The sequence below is a fragment of the Zalophus californianus genome, chromosome 12 (assembly GCF_009762305.2).
Source record: "Zalophus californianus isolate mZalCal1 chromosome 12, mZalCal1.pri.v2, whole genome shotgun sequence".
Classification (NCBI taxonomy): domain Eukaryota; kingdom Metazoa; phylum Chordata; class Mammalia; order Carnivora; family Otariidae; genus Zalophus; species Zalophus californianus.
This window is the reverse complement of record NC_045606.1, coordinates 16,744,693-16,757,766: the sequence shown is the minus strand read 5'-3', so window position 1 is coordinate 16,757,766 and position 13,074 is coordinate 16,744,693. Positions and strand designations below refer to the sequence as shown.

The window sequence follows — 13,074 nt, the reverse complement described above, 5'->3', positions numbered from 1 at the left end:
TCCGGACAATAAGAGCGTTTCTACCAAAGAAAGACGGAACAGGAAAGGCCAAGAAAAGAGCGCCTTTCAAACAGGTCCACTGAATTCGCATCACCCTATCGAACCCTCCCGCCCCGGCGCCATTGCTTCTCCGTGGACCCCAAGAAGCTCTTTCGGAAAACGTCAGTTAACCGCGCCCCTCCCACCCAAACCACACTTTATTAGAAATTTACAGTCGGCTCTCTTGAAGAAGTTGACCGGGGAACCCCAAGCACTCGGCCGAAAAGTCTGAGTCACCCTCTAACTCCACCACCAATTAGTAAATAATGATTCTAATCATCCTGACGCCGCCTGCGACCTCGGCTGGCTGCAGCCCCGCGGTTCCTGTTTGGGGGCCGGCGGGGGCGGGGGGGGGGTGGGGCGGAGGAGAGCGCCCCACCCCCCCACCGCTCCCCTCCCCGCCCCCCCTCGCCCCGCCGCGGCGTCTGACGTCCCGCGCGTCGCCTTGCGCGGAGCAGCGCGGGGACCTAGGCCGGCCGCAGGCGGGGTAAGGCTGGGCGGGTGCCCGGGAGTCGCGGGCCGCGCGGGGTGGCGGGGAGGAGCGCCGGGCCGCGCGGGGTGGCGGGGTCGCGCCTCTCCCCCCGCGGTTGAACCTCGGGAGCTGGCCCAGCCCGCGGCGCGTTCGCGGAGTGGGAGGGCCCCTCGGCGCGGGCGTTAGCGGAAGGTAGCGTTAGGTTGCCGTCGCTGCGAGCTGGCCGGCAAGCACGCCCTCCGTGAGGCGCAGGCCGCCTCGGTGCTTCCGCGGGGCTCCCGGCCCACCCTTGGCCCCTGCCCTACCCCGCCCGCCGCGGGTTAAGGCTAGGCGCCTCGGGTTAGAGGAAAGTCGGAGCCCCCGTCAGTCCCCCGGACTAAAACATTGAGCCCCAGGGCCCTTAACCAAGTTCTTTTTTTTGAAAGGCAGCAAAGTAAACTAAGTGTTTCTCTGTTTAGGTGTGAAGAGAAAAAATGACACTCCAGTGGGTGGCAGTTGCAACCTTTCTTTATGCTGAAATAGGACTTATTTTAATCTTCTGTCTGCCTTTTATTCCTCCTCAGAGGTAGGAAACCTCCAAATCGTTACAATAAGTATAAGTTACAATAAGTACAGGAAGCATGATTAGCTACTTTAGACTTTATTGATTAAAAAGTTTTGAATGCTGATTATATAAAAGGTGCTCTTTAAACTCACAAATTTTAGGTACTGTCTAATAATATTAAAATATCACTTTATATAAAACTTTTTATTATATGTACAAACGAATCAGCTGTTTCCCCCCACTTCTAAAAGGAAAAGTACCCAGTCCTTTTGGTTCTGTTGATTACAGATATAATAAAGCTGTGGTTATACTTTTAATACATGTCCTCACCAAACCTAACCTTGTTTATTGTTCTGAGTTGGAACAGTGAACTAAAGGGAAGTGGATAAATGATGTTAACAACATGCATGGGTGCAGAAATGTTTCATTGGGGCAGTGGAATGACAATGTAGAAAGTTAAGTCAGTAAATGATTCTTGGTGGTGTTCTTATGTAACCCAAAGATAGCTTCATTAATGTTTAATGGCAATTTTACCACTTTTTTCCATACACAGAAATAATATATACTGAAAGTGCTGAATATGGAAAGTACCACAACCATACATTAGCGTTAATTCCTTAGTAAAGACCTTCAAAGGTCTTTAAGTACAGTACCAAGTATTTAAATTGAAGCCCTGGCTCTCTTTACCCTTGTAATAATCCTCATATTGCTCAGTTTGGGGGCTGTGGGGGATTGTGGTTAGTATAGTGGACACATAGTGTAAGATTAGTTTCAGGTGTACAACCTAGTGATTCAACTTCTCTGTGGTTATGCCATGCTCACCACAAGTGTATCTGCCATCTGGGGAGTTCAGTTTTAGATCCAGAAAGTTGATAGTATGAATGGTGAAATGCACTTTTAATAAAAATGTTGCAACACCTTTGTTCATGCTCATGACATAAAAGAAGGTCTTTCATAAATGAGATCCTAGAGATGTTATTTATAAACATCTGATTTATAAATATGGCTTAAGAATTTGCATATATATATGGTCAGTTAATATTTTCTGCATGAAAACATTCCATAGATTATGGATCTTTTTCTTCCTGCCAAATATTTTTTCTCTATACTATTCAAGTGGCTCTTTGATATATATGTAAATACACAGATTATATACAGGCTCATGTGCAAATATACATAAGAAAATGTGTATATATATATATACATATATATACCATATGTATATGAACAGAATTCATTTATAATATGTCCTTACTGTGTGTAGTCACATCTTTTAATCTTTTATACATGTATCACCATATCTTCAAAGAAAAGGCTTCAATCTTTATTTAATGTGGCTATTATTTACTCACATAACCCATTGGTTAAAGACACATAGTTACAGGGGCGCCTGGGTGGCTCAGTCCATTAAGCATCTGCCTTTGGCTCAGGTCGTGATCCTAGGGTCCTGGGATCGACCCCTACATCGGGCTCCATGCTCAGCCGGGAAACTGCTTCTCCCTCTTCCTCTGCCTGCATGTCTGCCTGCTTGTGGTCTCTCTGTCTCTCTGTGTCAAATAAATAAATAAAATCTTAAAAAAAAAAAGACACATAGTTACAAGTCAGGCTTCCTAGGTGTATGTCCCAACTTTGCATGTTACTGCATGACCTTGGGCAAATTATTTACCATCTCAGGCCAGTTTCGCCATCTGTAAAATAGAGGTAATGCTAGTACCCACCTCAGAAGTGGTTGTGGTGATTAAATGAGCTAAAATATGTAAAAGTGCTTAGAACCATAGTATAGTAATGACTCAATATATAACAGCTATTATCATTTCCTCCTTGAATTGAGTATTAGTAGAAACTGCTAGTTGTTCCCTGTAGGAAATCTTTTTTGTGTTCCCTTTCATACTGACCCTTGAAATGTGAATTTGCATTGGGACTTAGATGAAGGTATTGCCACTTCTCTTTCTAAAAATATAAAATTTTTGTAATGAAAAATTTGATTAGCATCTCTGGATTTGGAAGCATAGAGGCAAAGGGACCTCCTCCATCTATATTAGTCTCCCTCCTCTTACCAACTTCAAGTTGGTACTTAGGGTTCCTGTTTTCCAAACTTATTAGTTAATAATTTGTCCTAATCTTAAAGTAAAACTTTTAAGTTGTATTTGAAGTTTTATTAGGTGCTTATTACTTTTATGTCTCCTTTGGACTCCATGAATCTGTTATTCATTTAAAATGCCCTCATAAAATAAATAATAAAATAAATAAAATAAAATGCCCTTCTACTGGGCCGCCTGGGTGGCTCAGTCAGTTAAGTGTCCGACTCTTGATTTCAGCTCAGGTCAGGATCTCAGGGTCGTTAGATTGAGCCCCACATGGGGCTCCAGACCAGGTGTGGAGACTGCTTGAGATTCTTTGTCTCCTTCACCCCTTTCCCCTTCCCCTGCTCACACACATGTGTGTTTGCACTCTCTCTCTCTAAAAAAAAAAAAAATAAAATGCCCTTGTACAAAGTTTGTTACCTTTCCAGTTGTGTGGTGGATTGCTTTGTCATTCCTGGTCATTTATAACCCATACTTTCTTACTTCTGTGTCTTTGCTTGTGCTGCTCAAACTGTCTAGACTATTTTTACCCCATTTTGTTTCCTCTATGTTCACATCTTGATCTAGGTGGTAATTACATGAGTAAATACATACATAAAAATTAATCAACCTATTTAAGATTTTTGTATTTTATGTATGTAACATCTTGATATTTTTAATTCCTTTGTGGTAAAAATAGAAAAATTCTTTTACTTGGAGCAGATGTTAGAAGTGCATTATGTAAAAATATATAGTGCAGAGTTGGACTACCTATTCCTGAAATGTTGCTGATTATTAGTCCAATAGGTCTTTGTTATTTCTGAGTTATTACCCAGATTAAAAAAAGATATAAAGTGATAACTTTTATCAGCAGTATAACATGTTACTATAAGAATTCGTGTATCTTTACTTTAAAAGTTATTTTTGTTGTAGAATGTTTAAACCACCAGACAGAAGATAATGTCAGATTATCATTAAACTTGAAAGAGTTGTTCTTTATTTCATGAGACATTCTTATGTCATATCAGAAGTTTTCTGATATGACATAAAAAATTAAATTTCTGTAATTCTTGTCACTCACCACACAGTTACCAAAATGTTAATTGAATATTTGCAAAGCATTTCAAAATCTTTTGATTTTTTTACACCTAATGTAATTGTATTGCTTTACAGGTGGCAGAAGATTTTTTCATTTACTGTCTGGGGTAAAATTGCAACTTTCTGGAACAAAGCTTTCCTTACTATAATAGTCCTATTGATTGTTTTATTTTTAGGTAAGTACTAGATTCCTCTTTTGATTAGGCTTAACTCTGGGGACTTTTTTTTTTATTAATGAATTCATTGGGCTTTTAATTAACTAAGTTGATATTGCTATTGTAGTACAGTAGGCAGGAGCCATCCTGGGATAGCCACCGTGTATGCCACTATTCTCTGAGAAAATGTTTCCCGTGCTGTATACCACCAGCCTCTGAAATGAATTTCTTTTTATAAAACTGGAAACAGCTGGTGTGAGAAGGTATGAGTAGGCGATTGTGGGATGTGATGTGAATGGGTTGTGAATGGGTTCATGCCTCATTTCAAAATGTCAGTATTTGTCTCATGGTGTGCTATTGTTATCAAGTAAATCTCCAGCCATGTAAGAAATAACACTAAACAATTAAAGGACAATAAGAAAAATGAGTCCCAACTCTACCATCAACTAACTCAATGCCTTTTGGAATGGCATTTCATCTGTCTGAGTTTGGTTTATCCATTTGCAAAACAAAGCGAGAAAAGGCAATCATTTTTGCAGCTTCTTCTGGCTCTAGAATGTGATCTTTTTTTTTTTTTTTAAGTATTCTCTACACCCAACGTGGGGCTCAGACTTAGGACCCCAAGATGAAGAATCGCACACTCTACCAACTGAGCCAGCCAGGCACGCCTGTAGTATTATGATCTTTTAACTCTAAAATTATCACAGGAATTTCTACCGAAAACTGCCACATATCCATATAAGGAAGGAAAACGGTACAAGGTTTTTTTGGTTACATATATCAGAAACCAACTGGAGCTCACTTGAGCAAGAAAGGGGAACTTAAAATAAAATACAGAGTTGTTGTACAGCAGCTCAGGGAAGGAAGGAAGCCAAATTCCAGGAAGGGACTAGTCTTAGGAACTGAAGTGTCCTTTTCACGTCCCTTCATTGCTCCATGGGTCTACTTCATTCTTCCTTATCCCTATGGACTCTGTTCTCAACCATATAGCTGTGGGCACCATATAGCTGCCAAGTGTCATCACTCCAGCCGTATGCAAGGATTAACTAGCCATTTCTGAATCCCAATTCCAATTATAAAGAAAATAAATGAGCCAGCTAGTACTAAGTATCCAACCTTTGTCTGGTAAGCTATGGCCAGGGATAGGAGTCACAAAGCAGAATCATGACCTCTGGAACCTACTTCTGTGGGCAGAGTGGGTAATTAATTCTCAGAGAATAGGGACATCATGGATGGTTAATACAGGACCTTTGACCTTGGATAGTAAAGGCAGGCAGATAGGGACCTATGCATTAAGCCTCAGTGTTTCCATCTCAGAATAGGGTAATTACACTTGCTCCACTGAGGTGTTCAAAGGTTTAAATGCAGTAGTGAATGTAAAATACACAGTCCAGTGTTCTTATCCACCAGAATGACAAGGGTGTAAATTATGGAAAGCCAATAATTACTCAAGTTTCATTTATATTTTACTTTCAAATTTATTTCATTTTTCTTATTGGCTGTTTAATAATGTAATTAATTATTACAAGGTAATAATTACAAGGTGTTCGTGTTCCTGGAGCCAGTACTGACTGAACGTGTGTGCATATGTGTGTTTTAAGGGGTGAGAATAGGCAGAAAGGAAGCAGGAAACCCAGGAATATGTTTAGTGTCAGCAGAAATGCATCCCAAGAATTTGAAAGGTTCCACGAGTGATCCCAAAAAAAAGGCTGTCTCCATGTGGTTTCTAGAAAACTGACCATACGTCACACCGTGCCCATATGATTACCCCTGTTTCATTTTTCAGACATAGTTTCCTTGCTTTAATACAGGTGATTTTATTCTGTAGGTGGATTTGTATGGCCATTTACATTTATAAACTTCTTTGATATTATTGATTCATCTTCAGCATTTCTGCATAATGGATCCAGGAATATTTTTATTTAAAAGCCAAAGAAGCTGAGTAACAAGCATAAGGATCCTTCATATTATTATGTGGCTTCTTTGGCCTGCTTAAAATAACTCATAAATACCATTGTGTTTGGGGTTTTTTTAGTTGTGTCGTGCTGGTTGGTATGCTCCTACTATATTGTGGCAATCTGAGAAATAAAAGAGGAAATAGCCATTAAGATCAAGAAAATTTTTTAAAGATAATTTAAAACACTGGGGTACCTGGGTGGCTCAGTCAGTTGGGCTCCATGCTCAGTGGGGAGTCTGCTTCTACCTCTGCCCCTCCTCCTCCTTGTGTGCACCTGTGTGCTCTCTCTCAAATAAATAAAATCTTTTTTTAAAAAAGATAATTTCAGGGCACTTGGGTGGCTCAGTCGGTTAAGCGGCTGCCTTCAGCTCAGGTCATGATCCCAGGGTCCTGGGATCAAGCCCCACATCTGGCTCCCTGCTCAGTGGGGAGTCTGCTTTTCCCTCTCCCTCCATGTGCTCATGTTCTCTCTCTCTCTCTCTTTCTCGCTCACTCTCAAATAAATAATAAATCTTTTAAATAAATAAAGACTATTTCATGTACCTCTATGCAAATAATTTTGAATACCTAGATGAAATGGATAATTTTGTAGAGAAATATAACTTACCAGATGAATTCTAGTAGATACAGAAAATTTAAGCAAATTTTCCATAGAAGAATTACAGAAAGTTAAAAAAAAAAAAGCTACTCCCATCAGAAAAGAATAAAACCAGATAGCTTTGCAAGAAATTATACCACTTTGAAAAAACAGACATTACTTTTTTTTCTTCTTCTTTTTTTTTATTATTATGTTATGTTAATCACCATACATTACTAATGCTGCTTAAACTGTTCCGGAATTTAAAGAAATTTATGAAGCTAGAGAAAAGAAACTCTCTAATTGAAAATAAACCAAAAAAAATTAAACCAAATAGAACACTGGTAACATGCAACACAGAGAAAAAAATGTTCACAGCAGCATTAGTCATAATAGCCAAAAAGTTGAAACAGTCCAAACGTCTTCAGCTGACGAATGGATAAACCACATGTGGTATATCTGTACAATGCAATGTTATTCAGCCATAAAAATATAACAGCATACTGCTACGTGGTACAACACAGATGAACCTTGAAAACATGCTAAGTGAAGGAAGGCAGACACAAAAAAAAACACATAGTAAATGATTGCTTTTATATGTTCAAAATAGGCAAATTCATGGAGACAGAAAGTACATTGGTGGTTGCTGGGAGATGGGGGAAGGGCAGAATGGATATGGGGTTTCTGAGGGGGTTGATGAAAATATTCAGGGGGCGCCTGGGTGGCTCAGTCATTGGGCGTCTGTCTGCCTTCGGCTCGGGTCGTGAGCCCAGGGTTCTGGGATCAAGCCTCACATCAGGCTCCCTACTCCACGGGGAAGCCTGCTTCTCCCTCTCCTACTCCCCCTGCTTGTGTTCCCTCTCTTGCTCTGTCTCTCTCTGTCAAATAAATAAATGAAATCTTAAAAAAAAAAAAAAGGAAAATATTCAGAAATTTGTGGTGTTGGTTGCACAACTTTGTGAATATACTCAACACCACTGAATTATATACTTTAAAGGGATAAATTTTAAGGTATGTGAGTTATAACTCAATAAAGTTGCTATTAAAATTAAATAGGGCACCTGGGTGGCTCAGTCGTTTAAGTATCTGCCTTCGGCTCAGGTCATGATCTTGGGGTCCTGGGATCGAGCCCCACATCGGGCTCCCTGCTCAGCGGGGAGTCTGCTTCTCCCTCTCCCTCTGCCCCTTCCCCCTGTTCGTGCTTTCTTTCACATGCTCTCTCTCTCTCTCAAGTAAATAAATAAAATATTTAAAAACTAAAATAATTTAAGTGGCTTCAGTTTTCTAACTGGAATCTCTTTCCTGTGGCAGTAACTCTTTCCTAAGAATGCTGATGGCTGCATGAAAGAAGCAGTCTGACTTGTTTGCCCTACTGGTCTTTGAGACACCTAAGGGGCAGATACCTTACCTAGGACCTACAAGAATCCAGTGACTTAAGAGTGCACTAAATATAGATAGGAATAAGCTGAAATCTGTTTTCCACTACAAGTAGATCCCCTGTACCTCTGAGACTTAACGGAACTGAACGCATCAAAAGTGCAGCTTTCTGAATGTTTCTAGTAGCAGATGCCGTCCATGTGCCCATTGGAGGAACACATGCCCCCATAGGTCAAATTCCATTTTAACCTATGCCAGTGGCAATAGTGTAACCAAATATTTCTAAAATCTCAGTAAAGTCACATTACTATTACTAGGATTAATTATGAATAATATTTTAATAATATATTAATGTTACTTTAATAATATTACTTTAACTTAATTTTACTTTAATACTATAATAATTTGATAATATTGAAGGACTAGTATAATAAAATGCTAGTACAGTCAGGAAAATAGGATAACCTCTTGGAATTGATTGGAATGGGAGATGACCTATATGCTACTGTGTCAGTAGGTTGGATTTTACTCAATCTATTAGGGATAGAAAGAGTGAAGGATAACAGTTTGCAGTGTAGCTAGAGATGAGAGACAGTACAATTGTAATAAGTCCTAGATAAAGAGTAAAAAAAAAAAAATCCTGTTCCATTCAAAGTTTCCCACTAACATCCATTTGCAGAGTGTCTCTTTTGAGTATGGTGCCCTCCCAGGGATAGTAGAGGAAAAGACAAAAAGAGAGCCCATACCAAAAGTCCATTATTTAAAAGTCAGTTCAGTTGTTCTAAAACTGCTTTCCATTTTACGAATAATTGTATATTATTAAAAGCCAAAATAATGTTTTCTCTTTTTCTCTAATAGATGCTGTGAGAGAAGTAAGGAAATATTCCTCTACACCTGCCATTGAAAAAGGCTTAACCAGCAGACCTGGAGCCTATGAACATGTGCAGATGAAACTTTTTAGGTCTCAAAGAAATCTTTACATTTCTGGATTTTCATTATTTTTTTGGCTGTAAGTTTTAAAAAAACACAATCTTAAAGCATGATTTATGTTTCTCTTCCTCATTTTTCCTATCTATACTAGAGAATGCAGATGAAATACCCAAATGATAGTCATTACGGCTTGTCGGTTTGCTAGGTCCATAAGGCCCTGCATGATCTGGCCTTACTTCTCTCTGGAGCCTTGTCTCCTACTGTTCTCTGACATTCACACTGTGTTCCACCCACACTGAGCTTCATCTGCTCATGCATTCGTTCTTGCAACAAATATTGAGTTCCTATTGTGTACCTGACTCCTTCCTACTTCAGGGTCTTCCCACCTGCTTTAACCTCTGCCAGAACACTCCCCTCTTTCCCGGGCTAACTTTCTATTCATCCTTCAGCCCCTTTCACAGAGAATTCATTTATGACCATCACTTCCCCCAGAAGTAGGTGGTTGGTCTCTGTTACATGCTTCCATTGAGTGTATCTATGTATGTATATTTTTTGAGTATCATTCATGGTTGCAAGTAAATACTGTTTTAACTCTTTCCTCCCCAACTAGAACCTAAACTCCCTGAAGGACTTTGTCTCATTTCCTGCCGTGTCCCCAGTACCCAGCACAGTGTTTAGCAGTTCCAGACACTTGGCAGAGGAAATACCTGTTGAATGAATATTTGAAGATACTAATTTCTATTTCTAACAATGGAAGTTACCCATAAACCGATGTGAATGAGCAGTTTTTAGGCTTGGCCAGCCTCACACAATGCTCTTTAAATAGCAAATACCGAGGTGGGGGGGGTGGAATCAAAGAACAAAAACAACTTCTCTTAGTCGCCCTGCCACACTGTGAGATTCTGTTTCTCCTCCTGGCCAAAGGCCTCTAGAAAGAGGATAATTAAATTAACAAGTACTGCTGAACCTGTCTTCCAAATGCTAGTCTTGCAACAAAGATTCCAAAGGAACAAGATACAAGCTTGTTTTGACAGAAAGACTTAGATTTAAAAAAAAAAAAAAAAGGAAAGAAACAAGCGTATGTCCTCCCTAAACATTATCTCCCTCCACCATACCCATACCTAAAGGGAAATCATTTGACAGTGACTCTTTACCTTAAATCAGTTTCTAATGATTAGTTATACAGTACTTTGATGTTTTTGTTTAGAGTGTTGAGACGTCTGGTTATCCTTATTACTCAGCTGGCTAAAGAACTGTCAAACAAAGGAGTACTTAAAACTCAAGCAGAAAATACTAATGAGGCTGCCAAAAAATTCATGGAAGAGAATGAAAGACTAAAACGGGTATTTAAATTTGCTTTTTAAAAATGTGTGTAAATGTTCTTGGTTTTCCCCAAGGTATATTATTTTTCAGTATCAAAAAGAGCATTTTTATAATTTGTAAGCAAAAAGCGACCATAAGTAGCAATAGTGTTCTATGAAATGATTGTTTCAAAGTGTCTTATTCTCCTTTAGATTTGTTTGTTATCAGTTTCCTCCATAGTAGAATGCCAGTGAACCTATTTTAATGCCATTGAACCTATTTCTTATGATTAAAAGAAAAAACAGTGTTCTGGGAATATGGATTTTAATTCCTTCATTACCATTAATTTTACTTTATAAGCAAATCTTTATAAGTCTCTATGTTTCCATTTTCTTTTCAGTTAAATTATTTTTTAAATAATTTTTAAGGCTGATTTTTTTTTTTGTTTTTCTTTTAAATGTTCATTAATGTAGGGAGCAGAGGAAAGTAGTTAATGGTAGACTGATGACTGCACATAATGTTTAAAAATCTTTAATTTGGCCACATTGCTGATACTCCTTTGAGAACCCTATGCTGTAATTCCTCTGCCATTCAGGCAGAGTGTATATTAGGAACTGATGTTTTCCCTATCAAATAAAAAGAACAAATGAGAAAATGATAGCTATAAAATTATTTTTTTAAGTATAAAATTTAGGAATAAGATGTCATAGCTTGAGTGTTTGCTGTTCATATTAAGTCCCATAAGTTTTGCTAATTCTACTTCTTAGAAGAAAGTGTCGGTGGAACCATTCAGAAGTGAAACAAATTTTCTTAAAAAAAAAAAGCGCTCCTAAAATAGTAACATAAATGATTTTCCTATTATAAATTAATGAATTGCAAATAGTCAGTTATGTATTATCCCATTATAGTTATGTAAAAAGTATTGAGTTTAATAGTAGAGAATTAAAATACTTATCTTAGTCCTAGAGCCTAGCTTCTTATAGAAAGAACTATATATACCACCCTTTTTCTAAATGAGTTAGTCAATACATAATACAATAGAAGGTTTTCCAGAACCTATTAAATAAGGCAGACCTCACTGCAAAAAAAATTGTGTTTGATGCTATAGTATAATGGTCACCTATTCAGAACCCATGTTTTATTTCTAATAATGTCTGCCTTATTTTTCCACTACAGCAAAAAGGTAAAGAAATACCTTTTCTCATATAAAACAGCATTCAAAAATGTTTCTTTGGGGGTATTGTAACCAGCATCTTTTAAGGAAACTTTTAGAGAATAGCATCACTTTATTTTTTTACTTTGTTCTGTTTTGAAAAGGCATTGATCCATAGATGTCATGTAAATTTCCCTTTGTAGTAAATATAGTTCTGGGAAATCAAGCTTGTGGTATTTCTGTATTCAAAAGCAGGCAATAAGTCATGTCTGCTTTTTTGGAATGTTTCAGCAGCAAAATGAGCCTCGTTTTGTACCTCAGTCTTACTTGTTTCATTTCCTATCCTTTGATCTTATTTCAAAATGGTAAATGTAAAAACAAAACCCTCAAAGCTTTAATATATGTTGGCTAAACTCAAAAGCACCCAGCGTTGTATTTGTAAACTTACTGTGTACCTATCTTGATTTAAAATTATGCCCATCATGTTAGAGTAATGAGTTCTAATTACTAACAGAACACTGCTTTCTTCCTCTTATTCTTTAGTTGTTTTCCTTTTACGCATCAGCTTTAAGAAAATGGAAAGTGTTTTTGTAAAGTTTTGGTACTCTTTTCTAGTATACACAAGACAAGTACACAATACATAATTAACATACTTAAATTAGTCTTGCCCTTCAAAAAAAGCATCTTCTTCAAAACGTTTTTGGAATTTTCTTTTAATATTATTTTCACAACGAGTTACCCTTGCAAGGAAATTTATTTAATGTCTACTGATTCTTTGATTCCTCCACAATTTCTCTACTTTTTTTTTTTTTTTTTGGTTTGTTTTCCTCCCCTTTGATTCCATGCTGTCCTGGTCCACTGCTTCTTGTATTGGAAGGACCCAGTCATTGGCCTCAAATCATCAGAGACACGTAAATATGCTGAGCTAAAGCTAGCACACAGTAAGGAGAAAGTTTGTGAGCTGCACATTAATATTGTCAGTGCCCAAAGTGTAACTAATTAACCAAGAAAAGCCAGAGGTCAGAATATCAAAGATCACTTCTGTTTTGAGATATTTCATGTAGATTTTGAAATATTAGCTAAAGAAAGATAAAATTGCTGAAACAACTCTTTATTCTCTATCAGAGACACCTTTTCTAATGGAAAGCACGTTTACTGTGAGATCCAAGAGACTTAGGTGTTAGTCCTAACTACCAGTAATTAGCATTGTGACCCGGGGCAAGTCACCTCACATGTTCTCAGGTCCAAGGTTATAAATATAGCTAACACTATGCCAGGTACTGCTTCAAATCCTTCACAGTAAGGTATTAGTTCTTCTTGCAACAACCCCATGAGGTTGGTATTATTATTATCTGTATTTTATATATGAGGAAATGGAAGCACAGAAAGGTTAAGTGACTTACACAA

General features: G+C 38.1%; 1 protein-coding gene across 3 annotated transcripts in view; it reads left to right on the top strand.

The window, feature by feature from the left end:
• The first annotated feature begins 438 nt into the window (after positions 1-438).
• Positions 439-13,074, top strand: part of BCAP29 (B cell receptor associated protein 29) — a 46,819-nt gene continuing 34,183 nt past the window's right edge. The window contains exons 1-5 of one of the 3 annotated variants that reach the window (XM_027574857.2): positions 439-526; positions 970-1,076; positions 4,292-4,392; positions 9,141-9,291; positions 10,420-10,555. In XM_027574857.2, coding sequence (XP_027430658.1) covers positions 985-1,076; positions 4,292-4,392; positions 9,141-9,291; positions 10,420-10,555 — 480 coding nt within the window. In that variant the 5' untranslated portion in view covers positions 439-526; positions 970-984. Of the gene's footprint in view, positions 527-551; positions 704-731; positions 858-969; positions 1,077-4,291; positions 4,393-9,140; positions 9,292-10,419; positions 10,556-13,074 lie in introns of those variants that run through there. The other 2 variants (XM_027574858.2, XM_027574860.2) reach the window with 2 other exon arrangements.